The sequence below is a fragment of the Hirundo rustica genome, chromosome 27 (genome assembly GCF_015227805.2).
Source record: "Hirundo rustica isolate bHirRus1 chromosome 27, bHirRus1.pri.v3, whole genome shotgun sequence".
NCBI lineage: Eukaryota > Metazoa > Chordata > Aves > Passeriformes > Hirundinidae > Hirundo > Hirundo rustica.
The window spans coordinates 5,004,278-5,022,577 of record NC_053476.1 but is presented as its reverse complement, the minus strand read 5'-3'; the positions used below and the strand labels follow the sequence as shown (position 1 = coordinate 5,022,577).

Here is an 18,300-nt window from a genome sequence, read left to right as displayed (position 1 = left end):
ACGGGGGGTCCCGGGGACAAGTGGGGAGTCCCGGTGTGCCAGTGACAATCGGGGGGATCCCGGTGTTCCGGTGACAGAAGGGGGATGCTGCTGTCCCGGTAACCAGTGGGGGATGCCGGTGACAAACAGGGGTCCCCGTGCCCCGGTGACAAACAGGGGGGTCCCGGTGACAAACAGGGGGGTCCCGGTGACAAACGGGGGGGTCCCGGTGGCCAAGGGAGGTTCCCGTGACCCAGGCGGACCCCTCAGGGCGTGCCGCCGGCGCTGTTTTTGATTTTGGCCACCACTTTCTTCTCCTTGACGCGGCGGTTCTGGAACCAGATGGTGATCTGCCGCTCGCTCAGGTTGGTGGCGGCCGAGATCTTCCTCCTCTTGTCTCGGGTGATGAATTTGCTGCTGGCGTACTCCTTCTCCAGCTCCTTCAGCTGCCCCTTGCTGTAGGGCACTCGCTTCTTGCGGCCCCGCCGGAAGGCGCAGCCCTCCTGGGGACACGGCCCTGCCGGCTCTGCGGGTTGGGGACACAGCGCGGTCACTGCCGGGGGTCCCCAAAACCCCCCCGAGCCCGCCCCGCGCTCAGCTCCCCGCATCGCCCCTCCCTGAACCCGCTGCGAACTGCGGGGTTTGAAAATGTTCGGTTCGGTGCTCTCCCTCCCGCTATTAAAAAAAAAAAATTGAGTTCTATATTGTCCCTCTTGGTATTAAAATCTTTGATTTTCTATATTCTGACTTTCAATTTTTATTTTTTTGGTTTTTTTTATCGAATTCTATGTTGTCCTCCTCGGTACGGAAAGGTTTTAAAGTTCTGTATTCTTCCTCTTGGTATTTCAAGTTATTAAGTCTTGTATTCTCACTCTTGATATTGAAAGATTTTAAAGTTCTACTTTCTCCCTTTAGGTATTTAAATTTTTTTAAGTTCTATATTTCCCTCTTGGTGTTGAAAAATTTTAAGTTTTATATTCTTCCTCTTGCTATTTAAAGTTCTACATTTCCCCTTTAAATATTGAAATATTTTCAGGTCCTACACTCTCCCTCTCGGTGTTTAAAAATGTTTAAGTTCTACATTCTCCCTCTAAATATTGAAAGACTTTTAAGTTCTATATTCCCCCCCTCTGGATATTTAAAGATTCCTTTTTAATGCCCCGCATTTTTAAATTTCTTTTTTGTGCTGGTGAAATCCATGTATCGGCAGATCAGCGACGTGTCCAGCGCTCTTTAATTAATCACTTTAATCACTTAAATCACTTTAATTAATATCTCCGCGGTTTCAGCAGGGCCGGGGACAAACCCATCCCCAGCCGGGGGTGGGAGGAGCCCCCTCCTCTTCCCCTGGCCCCCCCCCGAGCCCCTCGGAGCCCCCAAAACCCCATCGCTGCCCCCGGCCTGGCGCGGGGTCATCCCGGGGAGCGGGGATGTCACCGTGGGAACCCCGAGGGTGTCACCAGAGGAACCCGGGTAATGTCACTGCCTGAACCCCAAACTGTCACTGTCTTAGCCCCAAAATATCATCGTCCGAGCCCCCAAAATGTCATCGTCTGAACCCTCAAAATATAATCTCCTAAACCCCCATAATATCACTGTCTAAAACCTCAAAATATCATCGCCTGGACCCCTAAAATATAATCGTCTGAACCTTAAAAATACCACTGAACCCCCTTAGTACCCTCATCTATACACGGATTAATGATCATGTGAACCCGAAAAATGATCATTTGAACCCCGGTAAGTGATCATCTGAATTCTGAGAAATCGTCCTTTAAATTCCGGGAAATGCTCCTTCGCACCCCCATCCATCACCTTCTGCCTCCCTGCTCGGAGTTAGACATGGCCGTGATTAATTCAATTATTACTATTGATAATAATTATTTGGTGAACCCTAATCCGCTCCAACTCTCAAACCACCCCACCCCCCAACCCCCAGCACAGCGAGAACAGCCCCCCAGGATTAAAAAAAAACCCAAAACACATAAAATAATAAAAACCCCATCCAAACCCAGGAAATATTAACCCTTCGTGGAACCGCGTCCCCTGGAGCCGGGTTTACCTGCGAAGGCGGATTTCAGGAGGAAGCCGGGCTGGCCCTGCTCCTTGGGGCAGCACATCTGCCCGCTCCAGCCCCCTCCCAGCGCCCAGGGCTGGTGGTAGCCCCCATCCACGGGCAGCAGAGCCTCGTGCCGCGGCTCGCCCAGCGCGGGCACCACCGACACGTCCAGGTAGCCGGCCACGGGCTGGTAGGGCGCGCCGTAACCGGGGTAGAAAGCGAACTCCGCGGGACGGCTCTGGAAATCCTCGCTTCCCCCGGCGGACTCCAGGTATTTCTCTGCGGGGAAAGGTCCCTGCGCCGGGCCGGCCTTGAGCGAGCTGCGGGACACGCGGCACGAGTAGTACCCGCTGCCGAAGTAACCGTAGGGCAGCGGGGCAGAGGCTGCGGCGCCCGGCGGGGCCTTGGGCGGCTCCGGGGGAGCCTCCGGGGGGTACCCGGGGTTCATCCCGGGGGGAGGCGAAGACCCGGGGAGGGTCGGGGCGGCCGGAGGAGGAGGAGGCAGCAGCCCCTTGGCTTGGACGCCTGCGAAGCCGCCCGGAGCCAGGAGCCCCTCGAGGCCCGGGGGCTGCATGGGGGGCGGCGCGGGGGCCGGGGCATGGGGAGAGGCTGCTCGGCAGCGCCCGGGCACTGCCCGGCCCGAGGGGGGTCTCCGGATCTTTTTAAAAAGGCTGCGAGCCGCCCCCAGAGCTGCTTTTTTCCCTCTCCGGGGCGGCCTGACGCAACGGGCGGAGGTTTGCTCATTGGTTGCTGCTTGAGGGAAGAGGAGGGGGGGATTAAAAAAAAAAAAAAAATAAATCCAACCCAGCACCACCAAAAAAAAAAAAAAAAAAAAAAATTCCTTCGGCTTCAATAAAGTCCTGGAGAAATTGCGAAAATGCTTTTATTGAGAGGGGAGAGGGCGAGGAGGAGGAGGAAGAGGAGGAGGAGGAGGGGACCCCTCCCGCCCGTGACAGGAGGGGACACGGAGGTGGCTCCTGGGCTGCTTCTTGGAAATGAAAAATAAAAATTGTGGGGGAAGGTGGAGGTGGGGAAATGGGGGAAATAAGAGAGGAATGGGACAACCAGGAACGGCAGCTGCCGGGTGGAAAAATCCAGGCTCAGATTATTTTTTTTTTTTAAATTTATTTATTTAAGGGTTTTTGTTGTTGTTGTTGTTTGTTTTTAAGGTTGTTTTTAAATGGTTTATTCCGTTGCAGGTCTGGGGGGTTTCTGCTGAGCCCTCACAGAGCCCGGGACTCATCTGGGCCTAAGCAGGGCAAGGATGGACCCCAGGGAATGGGGCCTTCCCTCCGTTCCAGCCTGTCCAGCCTCATTCTTCCCTTCCTCAGGGTTTTACACCCCTCAAAAATCCCAGTTCTGTCCCCCTGGGGAGAGCACTTCACCCTCACGGCCTTAAAAGCCTGGAGAGAAGGGAAAAGCGGCCTCTGGAATCCCCCAAAACACCAGCAGAGGTGCTGGGACAGTCCGGAGTGGGCCCTGGAAACATCCCAAAGGGAAAGGATTTGGAAAAGGGAGATGGGAAAATAAACCAGAAAATCCCTTTGGGGTTCCAGGAGAAGGGCGCAGGTGGAGAGGACGGGGAAAGACAGATGGACGTGGGGACGAGGGATCCCACGGGGCTGGAAAACTTTAGGGTGAATAAGTAATTATTGAACAGCACCCGCTTGAAATCATCCAGGTATTTTTTTATTGTCTGTTCAGTGCCAACAGATTTTTTTCCCCTTTTCCCCTCTGTTTTCTTCCCAAAAGTCTTTCTTGGGAAAAGCTTTGCCGAGATTCCCCCCAAAGGCAGCCTCAGCATCGGCGTCTTTTCCTTCGTGTGAATGAACCCAGAGATTTCTGCCTTCTGACCCCAAGACAATCTAAGCCCATTAAAAATAAAATTAATAATAAAAATTCCCTTTTTGCGGCTCTTTGGGCTACCAACCCCCAACTCGGAGAAGCGGCGACAGCGCTGGACTTGCAGGGACAGAAATCCGGTAGGAATGCGGGTTAGGAGCGATGATGGCGGGCTCAGGAACCCCCAAATTTCGCTGCTGGAAGCAGGGCAATACCCCGAACATTAGGGAAATATAGGGAAATAGGGATTATTTTCATATATTTTCCCTATTTCCCAATAGAGAAAGATTCCCAACACCTCAAATCCATGCCTAAAAAAATCTCCGCCTTCGCTGATTTTCAATTCCAGCCGTGGTGGTGTGGGGAGATCAAATAAAAGAAATAAAATAAAAACCCGAGCAGTTTCAACCTCCCCAGAGCTCCTTCCTTCCCTCAGCGCCGCTTCCCCTCCTCTTTGCTGCCCTTTTTACCCCTTCCCTCTCGCCCCCAGCCCCATTTGGTCGCCCCCGGCCAGTGTTTGCCCGGGGGCTCGACCCGTTCCGGCAGGAAAAGGTCGGGGCTGGAACCCCCGAGGTCAAGGCCAAGTTGAAAGTTAAAAGCTTTGAGGATTTCGGAGCTCCCGGGGCCCCGGGGACCCCTCGGCTTCGGGGGGAAAAAGCTCGGGATTTGACACAATTTGAGGCTGAATTTGGATTTTGCGGGAGGAGGGATTGGCTGAGGATTTTCCCGCGAGTTTTTCAGCCCTTTAATTTCCCTTTGATTTGGTTGTGGTTTTTTAATGCGGAAAGGAAGGAAAAGAGGAGAGGGGTCGGCCGCCCACGGGCACCCCGAAAAACCAGGGGACAGAGGCAAAATTAGGTATAAATTGGATTTTATTTCCTTTTCCAGGTGAGCGGGGCTTTGTCCCGGCCCCGCGGATGCTGCCTCGGGGATGAATTCCACGTTTTCACCCCAAAAATGCCCTTTGGTTCATTTATTACATTTTTTACCCCAAATTGCTTTTAAGACTGCGGAAAATTTCGAGAAGGCTTTGACGCGGGAGCCGTTTAAAAACTCGATTTTCAAACCGATCATAAGATTTTCCTTCTCTGGCGATTTTATGGAGAAAATTTCAGTGTTTAAAGCAAGAGCAAGGGGCTAAAGGGATAAAACACCTGAATTCTTCAGCAGTTCCTCTCTCAATGACAGACGTGAAAGTTATCGAACGCTCTTATCTTTTTGCAGCCATTCTTTTGTTATATTCTCCATAGGATCCATTTAATATTCATCCCATCTGGAGCCTGAAAAATATCTGGAACAACTTTTTAAGAGTCTGTGAGGGGTTGGTTTTGTTTTTGTTTTTGTTTTTTAAACCAATTGAACCAGAACCGTCATTACAAAACACAAGGGGGGAAAAAAAAAAAAAATAAATCAAACCCAACCCAAACCCCAAAGCAGTTTGAAGAGGAGGGGGGGGGAAAGAAAAAAAGGGAAAAAAAAAAAAAAATGGAACTACTCAAAGACTTCACGTTTGGAAATAATCAATGGCTGGAAAATCGGATTCTGGGTCTGGAAGGGAGCCCAGCTCTTCAGTCGCTGATTCTGGCAATATTTCGGGGAGGAAAAAAAAATCAAATTAAGGAAAACATTTTTGATAATTTTGATTTTTTTTTTTCCTTTTTTTCTACACCCCCCCCCCCTCCCCCCACTTCTCTCCCCAGCTCCGGCCCCTCCCTCCCCACCCCTCGGGCAGTCCCAAGAGCTCGGGGCTCGTAGGTGCGGATATTTCTCCCCTTGGTGCCGGGAGTAGCCGAATTTGGACTTTGCAGCACATTTTTTGGTGGATCCTTTGAAGAAATCACTGGCAGGGGAACAGAGAGCCCGGCCCGGCTCCTCTCGGCTCCTCTCAGCCCCTCCCTGCTGCAGCCCCGGCGCCGCGGAGATTTCCAGAGCCCGCTCCCCCTTTTTGGGGTGGATGTGGGGCGACTCCAGACCCGGGGTTCGGGGTTTTTTCTTTGCTCAGTTTTTGTAGAGAGGTTTTGGGTTGGATCCAGACCCGAATTTTTTACTTTGATCAGTTTTTGGGGAGAGATTTTTGGGGTGTTTTGTTGGGTCGGTTTTTGTTGGATTCCAGATGCGGGGGGGGGTTTATTGGATCCGTTTTTGGGGTGATTCCAGACTCGCGGGGTTTTGTTGGATCCGTTTTTGTCATTGCTGCGCCTCCCAGGTTTCGTCTCCACTCCCCAGCCTTGCCTCCACTCTTTTTTTTTTCTTTTTTTTTTTCTTTTCAGTTCCTTTTTGAGCAGCGAGGGCGGCTCTGGGGTTTTGCTCCTGGGCTGCCCCACCTGAGCTCCCCCCTTCGGGCCTAACCCTCACCCCAAAACAGAACCGGAGCCCCTGAGGTGGTCCCCAAAGGCTGTGGCTTCCAGGCCCTCCTCTCCCAGTCCCAACCCCCAAAAACGCTTGCCTGAGCCCCCTCCCCACAGTCCAGGGAGGCTGAAATCCCAAAGAGACTGACCCTGTCCCCTCTTCCACCCATCCCTCCATCAGTCCATCATCCATGGAGCCATGGATCCATCCCTACATCCATGGATACATCCATCCATCCATCCCTGCAATCCATCCCTTCCTCCATCCCTCCATCCATCCCTCCCTCCATCCCTCCATCCATCCCTCCATCCCTCCATCCCTCCATCCATCCATCCATCCATCCATCCATCCATCCATCCATCCATCCATCCCTCCATCCATCCCTGAATCCTTCCATCCATCCATCTCCTGCTGCTGCTTCCCCTGCTGTGTGTGGCTCCCAGCAGGTCGGGACTGGATGGGAGCTGTGGTTTTGGGTGGAATCAGCCGGATTTTGTCCCTTGTCCATGGATGTGCCCTGCAGGAGGTGACCCTGGTGGCTTCCAGGCAGCACAGGAGCAACTCTCCCATGCCACGCGTGCACCACTGGTTGGGATCCATCCCATCCTGGAAGTGGAACCGGAGGAATTCCCTTCTCTGGCGATAAAAACTCTGAGGGAAGGGAAGCTGCCTCTGCTCCAGCCTGGCTGCTCTGTGTGGGATTTTCTGTCTTTTCGCCTCTTTTCTGGTCAGAGATTTCATCTGAGGGCAACAATTCCAGCAATTCTGGTGCTAGGAATTCTGGAAATCCCAGCAAGGGCCAGGCCCTGACTCCCTGGAGAGATTCTGCATCTTGAGAACTCTCACCGGGCTGGGGACGATGGACAGAAAAAAAAAAAAGGTTTTTTTGGGGGGTGCTTTTCCTGCCTTCCTTAGCCTGGTGAGGGATCCAGACTGGAAAATCCCTACAGGAATGGGGATTGCAGAGCAGAAATCACAACAAAAGTGTTGGGAGAGTCGGTGATTCACTGATTCACCAGGACATTTCCCCACTTCCTGGGAAATTGATGCATGTATTGTAATTTTAAATTAAAATTAACTCCGCTGGCACTGCCAGCTCAGGGCTGGGGGGTCTCTCCCACCTCCCCTGCCCCTGCCCCGTGCCTGGCGGCGATTCCCAGTGAGGAGAGATTAATTCATCCTGGAAAAGGCCCCGAGCGCCTCACCCCTGGGCTGGGGGACAGAGGGACACTCCTCCACCCTGAGGGGTTTGAGCTTCCACGATTCCAATTCCTCTCCAATTCCAGGGTCTCCTCCCTTCTTCCTCCTCAGTACTCGAATCGGCTTCGAGATCCCAGAGTAAGGTGGGAACAGCAATAACCAAAAACTGGGAATACAACCCAAAATGTGAGTCCCAGGGAACTGGGAATGCTCTGGGGCCAAACTGGGGCTGCAGAGCTCCAGGTTTCCCTCTCCCCCCTCTTCCGCCCCGCCAAGAAGCTGGAAATGGGGTGGGATTTTTCCAGCAAAGCCCCCTGGATCACCCCGCAGGCAGGGAGCTGGAAATGGGGTGGGATTTTTCCAGCGAAGCCTCTCTCGCCTCTCCCAGCGGATGCCGTGGGTGGCCCTGGCAGTGTCCCCGCCGTGTCCCCTGCCGGGGTGGCCCTGAGTGCCACACCGCCCCTGCCCTGCCCAGGGCGCCGGGGAGCAGCGCGGGGTGGGGGTGCCAAAGTCCGCCTTTTCCCACCCCTTGGTGCCTTTCCTTATTGCAGGGAGGAGAGGGAGGAGGGGAGGTAAGGGGGGGACGCTCTGGAGTCTCCCATTCCGGTTCTTCTGGGGCGCTGGGGACTCCAGAGCCTTCGGGCGCTGCAGGGACTCCAAGAATTCCGGGGGCTTTGGGGACTCAAGGACTCCGAGGGCTCCAAGGTGTCCAGGGGTTCCCGAGGTTCCAGGGGCTCCAGGAGCTTGGGGGCCTCCAGGGCTCTGGGGGCTCCAGGGGCTCTGGGAGCTCCAAGGGTTCCAGGGGCTCCAGGGCCTTTGGGGGCTCCAGGGGTTCCAGGGGTTCCAGGGGTTCCAGGGGTCACAGGTGCTCCAGGTGCTCCAGGGTTCTGCGTGTTCCGGGGTTCCCGGGGGTTCCAGAGACTCCAGGGGCTCCAAGAACTCTGGAGGTTCTGGGGGCTCCCGAGGTTCTGGGGATTCTGGGGGCTCCCGGAGTTCCTGACGATTTTTTCCCCCATAAATGCTAACCAAACCCTAAATCCAGGTATTTATTGCCTGGCATTTCCCCGGCCCTTGGCACCGGGAGAGGATTCCTGCCAGCACTCCGAAAAACCGTGCCAGGATTTGGAGGATGAGAGACCGAACTCTTTGTTGGCAGCGAGTGCCGCACTCCATCAATCGCCGCGCGGGGACAATGTCGCGATTGTCGCTTCACCAGCGGGACCGGCCGCTTCTAATTCTGCTTCTCAAGGGCACAATCCCATCCTTTTAATATTTTCCCTTTTTTTTTTTTTCCTTTTTTCCGCGCCCCCCTTTTTTCCCCCCTTTTTTCTCCCTTTTCCCCCCCCTCCTTTCCCCCCCCTTTTCCCCTTCTCCTCGCCCCCCTCCCCTTTTCCAAAGGGCCTTCCCACAGGGAACCCGCTGCTCCCGCCGGGTTTTCCTGCCCTCGTTCCCACCCCAAAGAGGAAGGATTCGAGTTCCTGTCCCAGTGACGGGGGGGTGGTTCTCGGACCTTTTTTGGGTCAAAATCCCACAGGTTTCACGCCTGGACCAGGAGCTGGGGTGGGGATGGCAGAAGGAATTATTGTTCAACTCAAGAAAAATCTGATTTATGGCTGGAAAAATCGCGTCTGAATAATTCATGCAGCTGCAGGTGGATTAAAATGCGCCTGGTCCCGCCCAAGAAATAAATAAATCCAGGGAGTCAGAGGCGGTGGAGGCACAGGAATTCCATTTCCATGGAGGATAAAGGGTTTAATATTCCCTGTTTTAAATCCTCCTGTTAAACCAGGACCTGGCTGGGCAGCGAGGACCTCGCAGGGCTGAATTTTCCCTAAAAATCCCTGGAATTTCCTCGCGTTTTCCCTCTTCTGCTGCCACGCGTCTCAGGGGGGGGATTGCGGTTTCAAAATCACCGCGGCCAGATCTCCGAATATTTGTATTTTCTGTATTTTTGGAGCCGGTGCTGGCTCGGTTCTCAGCGTTGCAGAGCCTCGAATTCCTCTCCCTGCATTCGCCGCTTTTATCCTTGTGCTTCCCGCGCTGGGAAAACCGCGGAGAAATAATAATTATAACTGAAATTGTAATTCAAACCCAACATCCCTCTGCAAGCTTTAAACCAAGAGGTTTAAATAAAGTGGTTTTTATGAATATATTCTATTCCGTCTATGAATAGAATATCAATGTAATAATTAGGTTGCTATTAATACAGTAATAACTCTATTAATTAATATAATATTAACGCATTGGGTTTATTATAATCGCAAGAATTAACAAAATGTCATACCTTTGATGTTTTTATTTCTGGTCATGAATATATCCCAAAAAGTTTTGGAAAGGCGTCAAAAATTGTGAATAGAATCTTAAATCTACATTTTCTGTCTTGCAGGAAAAGTTTATTCTTACCCTTGTTTTCAGTTCAGTCTGTGCCAATCCCCCAAAGACTCTCAAAACCCCACAAAAAAAAAAAATAAATCTATATCTATATCTATATCTATATCTATATCTATATCTATATATCCCCAAACCAACAACAAACCCACCTCAAACCCCACTGAGAAAACACTGACAGAAAAAGAGAGAGATAATTATAAAATTATCAAAATTTTAAGCAAATTTTCCCCTTTTCCACTCAAGCCCTGCATTGCTCGAATTCCCAAAAATCCTAAGGTTTTTCCTCCCTCCCTCTCTGGGATAATCCAATTTTTTTTTTTCCACCCCGCGATAATGGGCGAGCTTTTTCTTACCTCCCTCATGTTAGTTACCCCATGAAATAAAATTCAATCAACCCAAAGTGCCCCAAAAATGCCCCAAAATTGCCAGTTTCTCCAGGGATTTCAGGATTTTCGGGAACAAAGCCGGCGCCACCCCCACACCTGAATTCTGGATTATTTCACTTTCATTTTTCAATTTCCCCCCCCCCCTTCTTCCAGACAAATGTATGCCGTGGGGATCCGGGGAGGGGGGGAACGGGATCCGCCTGGAAAAACTCAAATTTTTCCTTCTGGAATCATTCCTGGGATGGAATTCCAGCTTCCAGACACCTTTCCCCATATGAATTTTACCTTTTCCCATCCCAATTTCCAGGTCCTCCAGAGAGGAAAATCTAATTTTTTTTAATCCTCCCCTTTAAGTATCAAAAAAAATCGGGATGTGAAAAAGACCAAAAGTACAGCGTGGTAATAAATTAAAAATTAAATCACTGGTGTAAAGAAAGTTGGGAATAAATTAAATAAGCTCTTTTTAGAAAATATTTTTGTTTATCTCTGCATACAAGTTATTTTTCCTTATTCCCGCCGGCAGGAATTTCTCCCGCCCTCAGAGATTTCCCTGTGGTTTTGTACCAGGTGATTTTTTGTGCAGGTTGGGGCTCACAGACCCCGATTTCCACTCCGAAAAAATTTCCATTTTCAGAGAATTCCGGTTTTTCTTGGTTGTTAAAAGTGCAGATATTGAATGTCACAGCTCCCAGATTTTTCTGGGATTTTTTTTTCTGGGCACACCTGGGCTGTTACCCACCTCTCCTGGGAATTTCTCTGCTCTCAATTCCCATTTTCCTCGTTTTTCAGCCCAGTTCTCGCCACTGATTGATTTCAGCTCCAATTCCCAAAACGTCGTGATACAAAAAAGTCACATGGGAAAAAAACCTCCTTCCAATCCCATTTTCAGCCATTCCCGGTGGGAAAAATCCTCCCGAGATTCCCCAGAGCGATTTCCTTGGAGCCAAAACTGATCCTGGCACACCCAGAGCGCACCTGGCCGCTCATTCCCAAAATAATGCCAGAATATTCCCAAATATTCCCTAAATGTTCCCCAAATATTCCCCAGATATTCCCTAGATACTCCCAAAACATTCCCCAAATAATCCCAATACATTCCACAAGTATTCCCGGTCTTCCGGCTCCTCACCACATCAGAGATTCCCAGATCCCGGTGCTGTTCCCAGGCATTCCCGACGACCTCCGGCTCCTCCCGGGGCCTTTGAGGAACACCAGGGCCAGGAAATCCTCGTGGAAGTGGAGTTCCCACCCTGGGATTTCCTGGGATTTATCGGGATTTCCCTGGATCGCCTTTTCCTGCTCCTGGAGCTGTGCTGGGGAATGCGGGGAGTGACCCTGAGTGGTTGGCTTCATGGTTTTCCACGAATTCCCTCATTTTTCTTTCATTTTCCCTTCAATTTCATTAATTTTTCCTTAATTTTCTTATTTCTCATTATTTTCCTTTATCCTTCTTAATTCACCTTAATTTTCTTTATTTCATCACTCTTCCTTAATTTTCTTTAATTTTTGATTGTTACTATTTTCCCATTAATTTTCCCTAGTTTTCCTAAATTTTCCTTAATTTTCCCTCTTTTTCCTTAATTTTCCCATGGAATTAAAAAAAAAATAAATAAATGAATAAATAGAGGACTGAGCGAATAAATGGATGAATAAATGAATAAATAGATGTATAAATGAATCGATGCCAAAGGTCAGCGCCTCCATGTGAGCATCAATTAACAGAATTTTAATGAAGTTCTGCCGGAGGTGCAGCACGAGTTGAGGCTCCCCTGCCTGGGATTGAGGCCTGAAAAGAGGAGAAGAAGAAGAAGAAGAAGAAGAAGATTAAAAAAAAAAAAAAAAAAAAAAAAAAAAAAAAAAAAAAAAAAAAAAAAAAAGAGAGATTTTAGGGCTGAGAAGGAACCTCCACATAAAAATCCCTTTTCCCCTGTTTTTCTCATCACTCCTCTTTCCCAGCTCTCATTTCCAAGGAAATAAAAATTAAAAGTAAACCCACTGAAAATAATAATTTTTAAAAAGGGAAGAGATTCCTGCTGGGAGCTGGATTCTGGGAATTTCAGGATAAATCCGAGGTTTTGTGGGCTACGACTGGGATGGGAAATCAGCTCCGAGGTGGATCCTGGGATGGGAAAATCAGCTTTTGGATGGATCCTGGGCTGAATCCCAAGGGAAAATCAGCTCTTGGATGGAAATCCAATGGAAAATCATCTCTGGGATGGATCCTGGGATGGAACCTGGGATGGAAATCCAATGGAACATCAGCTCTGAGGCGACTCCTGCCAAAACCTGGAATGATTTACCAAGAAATAGAAGGAATTGCCAGAATTCAGAAGGAATTGCCAGTAGCTGAAAGGAATTGCTAAAAATTGGAAAGAATTGCCAAGAAATGGAAAGAATTGGGGAAAAAAAAAAAAAAAAAAAAGGAAGGAATGGCCAAGAAATAGAAGGAATTGTCCGCAAAATGGAAAGACTTGCCAGAAACTGGGAGGAGTTGCCTGATCCCCAATGATTCCCAGGTTAACACTGAGATTTCAAGCTGGAATTGAACCAAGCCAGGCCTGGTCTGGAGTTTAGGATGTTTCAGGTGGAGATGCTCATGGATTGCCAATTCTCAGGGAATAATTTAATTAAAGATATTTTAAATATTCATTTTTCATCCCTTTCCCTTAATCTTCCTTTTCTCTCATGCTGCAAACCCCAACCCAGAGATAAATCCCATTACTTTGGTGCGATTTCCAGCACCCTCTGTGCTCCCGAGCGGCCTCAAACAACCCCGAACCCAGATTTTTGGGACAAGACTGAAACCCCGGGATGGAATAAATCCCAATTTTCCTCCTCCAGGGGCTGAACAATTCAGAAAATATCCCAAAAATCCTCATTTCGGGCAGGAGATTTGTCCTGTGCTGCCTGGGATGGAAGGCAGAACCACCTTGTCAAGGCTTTTCCTGACAAAAATAAATTCCCTGGAGTTCATCCATCATCCCCGAGGCGCTTCGGAATTAATCAAAACCTGCGGGAGCAAATCCTTCACCCCTGAGCGGCTTTAAAATGAAAAATCAGCAATTTTGGGGGATCTTTTCCTCCTCTGGATAATAAATGGGGGATGCTGAGTCAGAGTAGGGGGGGAAATGGGAATTATTCACATTATTGTCCTGAGCACAGAGACCTGGAATTGCACAGATTCCAAGGCTTGGAATTCAGAAAGGGAGCAAGGTTTTAGAGGAGTTTGAGAGGAAATTGAGGTTTTAGAGGTCTGGAATTAGGAAGGAATGAAGGTTTTGGAGGCCTGGAATTAGGAAAGAATTTTTGTGGTTTCAGGGACTGGAATTAGGAAGCAAATAAAGATTTTAGAGGCCTGGAATTCGAGAAGAAATCAAAATTTTGGAGGCCTGGAATGAAAAGAAATAGAGGTTTTGGAGGCCTGGAATTAGAATTCCGAAGGGTTTTTCATCCTGTTTTGATGCTGGGATCTCCTGGGTGTGGATTTCCATACCTTCCTGAGGGATCCCTCACCCACCTTCCCCAAACTCCACAAAAAATTAGAATTCCTCCCTTCCCCCCCAATTTAATGGTGTTTTGGGCAATCCACGGATTTTTCCAGGAGCCAGAGAGGGGATCCAGGTCAGGGATGCCCCAAACTGGGTCTCTGAGGTGACAGAAATTCCAGAGTTTTGGCTTCAACAAGCCACAGACCCTTTTCTGAACCACTTTTATTCCATTCAGACTGGGGGGAAATCTCCATTTTATCATTGCTGTCCTCCGTAAAGTGATCTTTAAAAAAAAATTGCAAAAAGGAAAATAAATGAATGATGATTTTGGGATTACAGCTTGGACAGAGCCTATTCCAGCCTCGGGAGAGGGGCAGGAATTGGGATTTTGCCGCATCCCAACCCTCCCATCCCTAAAAATCCCAGGCAGGGTGAGAGATGAGTCTGGAATGATCTGGGATCGGCACACCCGAATTCCCGGAGATTCCCTGGAGTCTGTCTCCCTCTGCCGGCCGAAAGCCAGAACATTCCCAGGAAAAGGGGAGAGAGAGACTGCGAGCGAGCAGCAGGCTGGAAGATGAAAATAAAAAATTAAAAATAAAATAACAATAACAATAATAACAATAATAACAATAATAACAATAATAGCAATATAATATATATAAGAATAATAAGAATAACAATAATAATAATAATAAGAATGATAAGAATAAAAGAATACAAGAATAAAAGAATAATGATAATAGCAACAAATTTTTATTATTAATAAGAATAAGAATAAGAATAAGAATAAGAATAAGAATAAGAATAAGAATAAGAATAAGAATAAGAATTCACCCTTTCCTTGGAACATCCCCTAAAACCCCACCCTGAGCTCAGCCCAGAGCACACCAACCCCCCAAAAAATCCCCACAAGAAACCCAATTAAAGGTTTCCCTTTCCCTTTCTCCCTCAAACGATTCCAAATCCAAACGAGCAGGGCTTCATTAACGAGTTAATTAAATTATTCAAACAAACTTCATTAGGGGCCGACTTCAAACCCCAGTCAAACTCTTTGGGGAGAAAATCGCTTGAGAAAGGACGATGGAAAATTGTCTTTTGTCTCAGTGGCTGACGAGGGATAAAAATTTCCCTGCTGGATCCATCCATCCCAAGAGCTCTGAATTCCTGTCAAGGTGAAAATCCCGGAATTACCTGGGAAAGGATCATTTGTCCCCCCTCTGGCAGTGATGGATTTGTAGGGAATGACCGGGAAATTCCATTTATGGCTCACCAAGGGCAAGGCTGAAGGGGCTGTCGGAGCCTCGGTGACAGAGCTGTAAAATTTGGGGGGAAATGGGATTGTCCTTGGAATTCTGAGGTGGCAGAGCAGCTCCTGGCTGAGTTTGATGTCCCTCTCAGACTTGGAGATGGAAAGAGTTTGGTTTAGGGAGAAAAAGTACAATTTAGGGATAAGAAGCCGAATTTATGGATAGAACCTCAAGTTGTGGACAAAAAGCCGGACCGGGCCAACCAAGGTCGCCCCCCCTCATTAGCATACAGCATTTTGATTGGCTCACGGAGCCACGGAGCGGCCTCTGATTTGGTAAAAACAAAGAGGGGAGGTGTTTCTATGGCAACCAAGGACGCGCTGGACCGACTGGGCATAGCCTTATGACCACTGTACAGCCAATCACAGCGCGAAAATTTGAATATTCATAAGGTCGGGGGTCACCGACCAGGGGTCATGGGGGTTCCCAGTTGGAATTTAGGGGGATCCAAGCAGGATTTGCGGGTATTTATGGGAGGATTTGGGGGTTTTCCCAGTGGGGTTTTTGTTTTTCTTGGCAGGATTTTGGGAGGGTTAAATTAAATTAGATTTAAAAAGTAGTATAATATAAAATAAAGTGCAACATCTCTGTTTCCTGTAAGGATCAGTCCAGTCCCTCTTCCCAACCCCCTCCCCCCAGGTTCAGGATCAGCCTTTTCCCAACAAAACCCCTTTTTAGGGAAGGATTGTCGGCCCTTGATGGCTCCATTGGGGCCAAAACAGCTTCAATCCGGCCAGAATTCCCAAGAATTGAACTTCCATCTGTTCCCACAGCTGTGCGGCAGAACCGCATGGCAGCTGCTCCCCAAATAAATATAAATGTTATAGATATTATAAATATTATTTAAAAAACGGACTAAAATCAGTGAACGGTTGAGAAAATGAGGATTTTTATTAAACAGACCAGAATTTAGAGCAGAAAAAAATTGGGAATGTCCAGGCTAAAGGAGGGTCGGGCCTTTCCCATTCTCCCTGCCCATGACAGGCAGCGTTTGGAATTCACAGTTGCAGAATTCCCATGGGAATTGGAGGTCATAAAACCCCGGCAATATTCCAGAGCCCCGTGGCTGGAATTCTCGGGAGCAGCTGCTCCGTCCTGCTGGAGAATTCCCGATGGATCTGCGGTACAAGGAGGAGTCCCGCCTGCTTTTCCAGACTGGGAAAAGCTCGGGAAGGGTTAAAAACTCCATGGAGCCTGGAGGGAATCCATCCATCCATCCATCCATCCATCCATCCATCCATCCATCCATCCATCCCCTCTGGATCCATCCTGGAGCAACTTGGGGGTCGGGATAGCCCTGGGGACACATCCCAGGATCATTCCCGGCTGGAGTTGTCACTCTCCATCCCGAATGGCTCCTGGTGCTCCCGCACCGCAGCTGCTCCCGCATTCCCAGTTTTTACCAGTCCCACATTCCCATTCCCATTCTCATTCTCAGCTTTTCACAGTCCCCCATTCCCATTCCCATATGTTTTCCCGGCCCATGCGTGAAGTTGGGGGATTGTAATGGAAATCAGGGAAAGAGCATGGGAAGGTCTGCGTGGATTTATGACGCTCCCAAGGACCCCAAAAAACCCCGGGCGATCCTGTTATTTATGGGATATCCAGGGCTTCCGTTCTGTCCCGTAATGCTGGGAATTAATGAGCGGGATGGAGCCCCCTTGGAGCCCCTCAGACCCCCAATTTACCCTCTCACACCTCCTTTATTCTTTCAGAACTCCCATTAATCCTCTCAGATCCCGCATTTATCCCCTCACATTCCCCCATCATTCCCTCAGATCCCCTCTATCCCCCCCAAACTCCGTTTATCTCGCTTAACTCCTTTATCCCCCTGTCCCTCACTGGGGGGGAGTGATGGACAGACAGATGGACAGGGATGGACAGAGGGATGGACAGAGGGAGGGATGGACGATGGATGGATGGACAGACGGATGGATGGAGGGAGGGAGGGACAGGACACAGGGCCAGGTGGTGCGGGGGTGGCCGCGGGGACAGCTGGGGACAGCGGGAGGGGGCGCGGAGCCGCCCCGCAGCTGGCGGGGGTGGCCCCGCGGCGGCTCCCAGCAATCACGGAGCGAGCGGCGCTGTCAGGGACGCGACAGCAGCGGGGGACGCAGGGACAGAGCTGGGACAGATGGAGGGACCTTAATTGGTCATTAAATCCCCCCCTGGCTGGTGAGAGGGAGCAGCAGCCGGCCCGGGGGGGTGCGGCGGCGGTGACAACGCCAGGGTCCCCATTCCTATTCCTGTCCCATCCCTTTGACCGGAGAAAAGCCAGCCCGGAGCCTGCCCCAGGCTGGCGACAATCACCGCACGGCAGGGACAGGGACCCATGAGGGACCCCGGCTTTTTTGCGGGCTGGGATTGCGCGTCCCTTCTGGCCTTGTCCCCTCCGTGTCCACCCATCCCTCGTCCACCCTCGTGTGCTTCCGGTCCGTGTCCCCTCCTTCCATGTCCCCTCCATCCCTCCGTCTCCGATCCCAATTTCCCCACATCCCCAATCCCAATTCCCCTCCATTCTCAATCCCAATGGGATCACATGGGGTCAGGAGCCCCCCACAGCTGAGTTCCATGGGGCAGGAACCCCCACAGCCGGATCCCACGGGATCAGGACACCCCCAAATCCCTGGGAACGGGGCTCTCCGTGCCCCACACCGCGCCCCCCCCCCAGCCCCATTAGGGACCCCCGGGCCCTACTGGGGACCCCCAGCCCGATGCGGGGGCAGTCCCGCAGCGGCGCCGGACCAATGAGCGGCTGTGACGGTAAAGGAGGCGGAACCAACAATTAGCTGATGATGGGTGTGGCTGTTGAATGACGTCACGGCGCGTAAACCTCTGCGGATGTCCCGCCCCGCCCGTCCCAGTTTGTCCCAGTCTGGGGGGCTTTGGGGGGTGATTGAAGGGGTCTCAGCGCAGCCACCATGAGCGGTGTCACCTGGTGTCACCGCACCCAGGGACAGCCGTGAATCAGCCGCTCCGCTGTGACGTTCGAACCCCACCACCCCCTCCCGGGGCCACGCAAAGGACGGGGGCCGCGGGTCCGGTGGGCCCGACCCCACGCAGAGCCGCGGGTTCTGGGGCTGTCCCCAGCCCTGTCGCCATGGCAGACAGACCCGCGTGTGCATCACAGGGGGCTAAGGGTGGCTCCCAGCCTGGCTCCGGCTCTCGTCCCCCACTCTACTGTCCCTGTCGTTGTCTCCTGTCCATCTCCCTGTCCCCATCCCCATCCCTGTCACCGTCCCTGCCCCCTCCCCTCTGACACCCGGCTCCTCTGCCCCGCCTCAACCCCAGATGGA

The 18,300-nt window shown here is 50.6% G+C and overlaps 1 protein-coding gene across 1 annotated transcript; it reads right to left on the bottom strand.

The window, feature by feature from the left end:
- Positions 1 to 245: 245 nt before the first annotated feature.
- HOXB13 (homeobox B13) lies at positions 246 to 2,612 on the bottom strand. Its single transcript, XM_040087091.1, has 2 exons — positions 2,042 to 2,612; positions 246 to 505 (listed from the first exon to the last, which is right to left on the bottom strand). Exons 1-2 carry the CDS (start codon positions 2,610 to 2,612, stop codon positions 246 to 248), a joined length of 831 nt encoding a protein of 276 aa, XP_039943025.1.
- Positions 2,613 to 18,300: the final 15,688 nt, after the last annotated feature.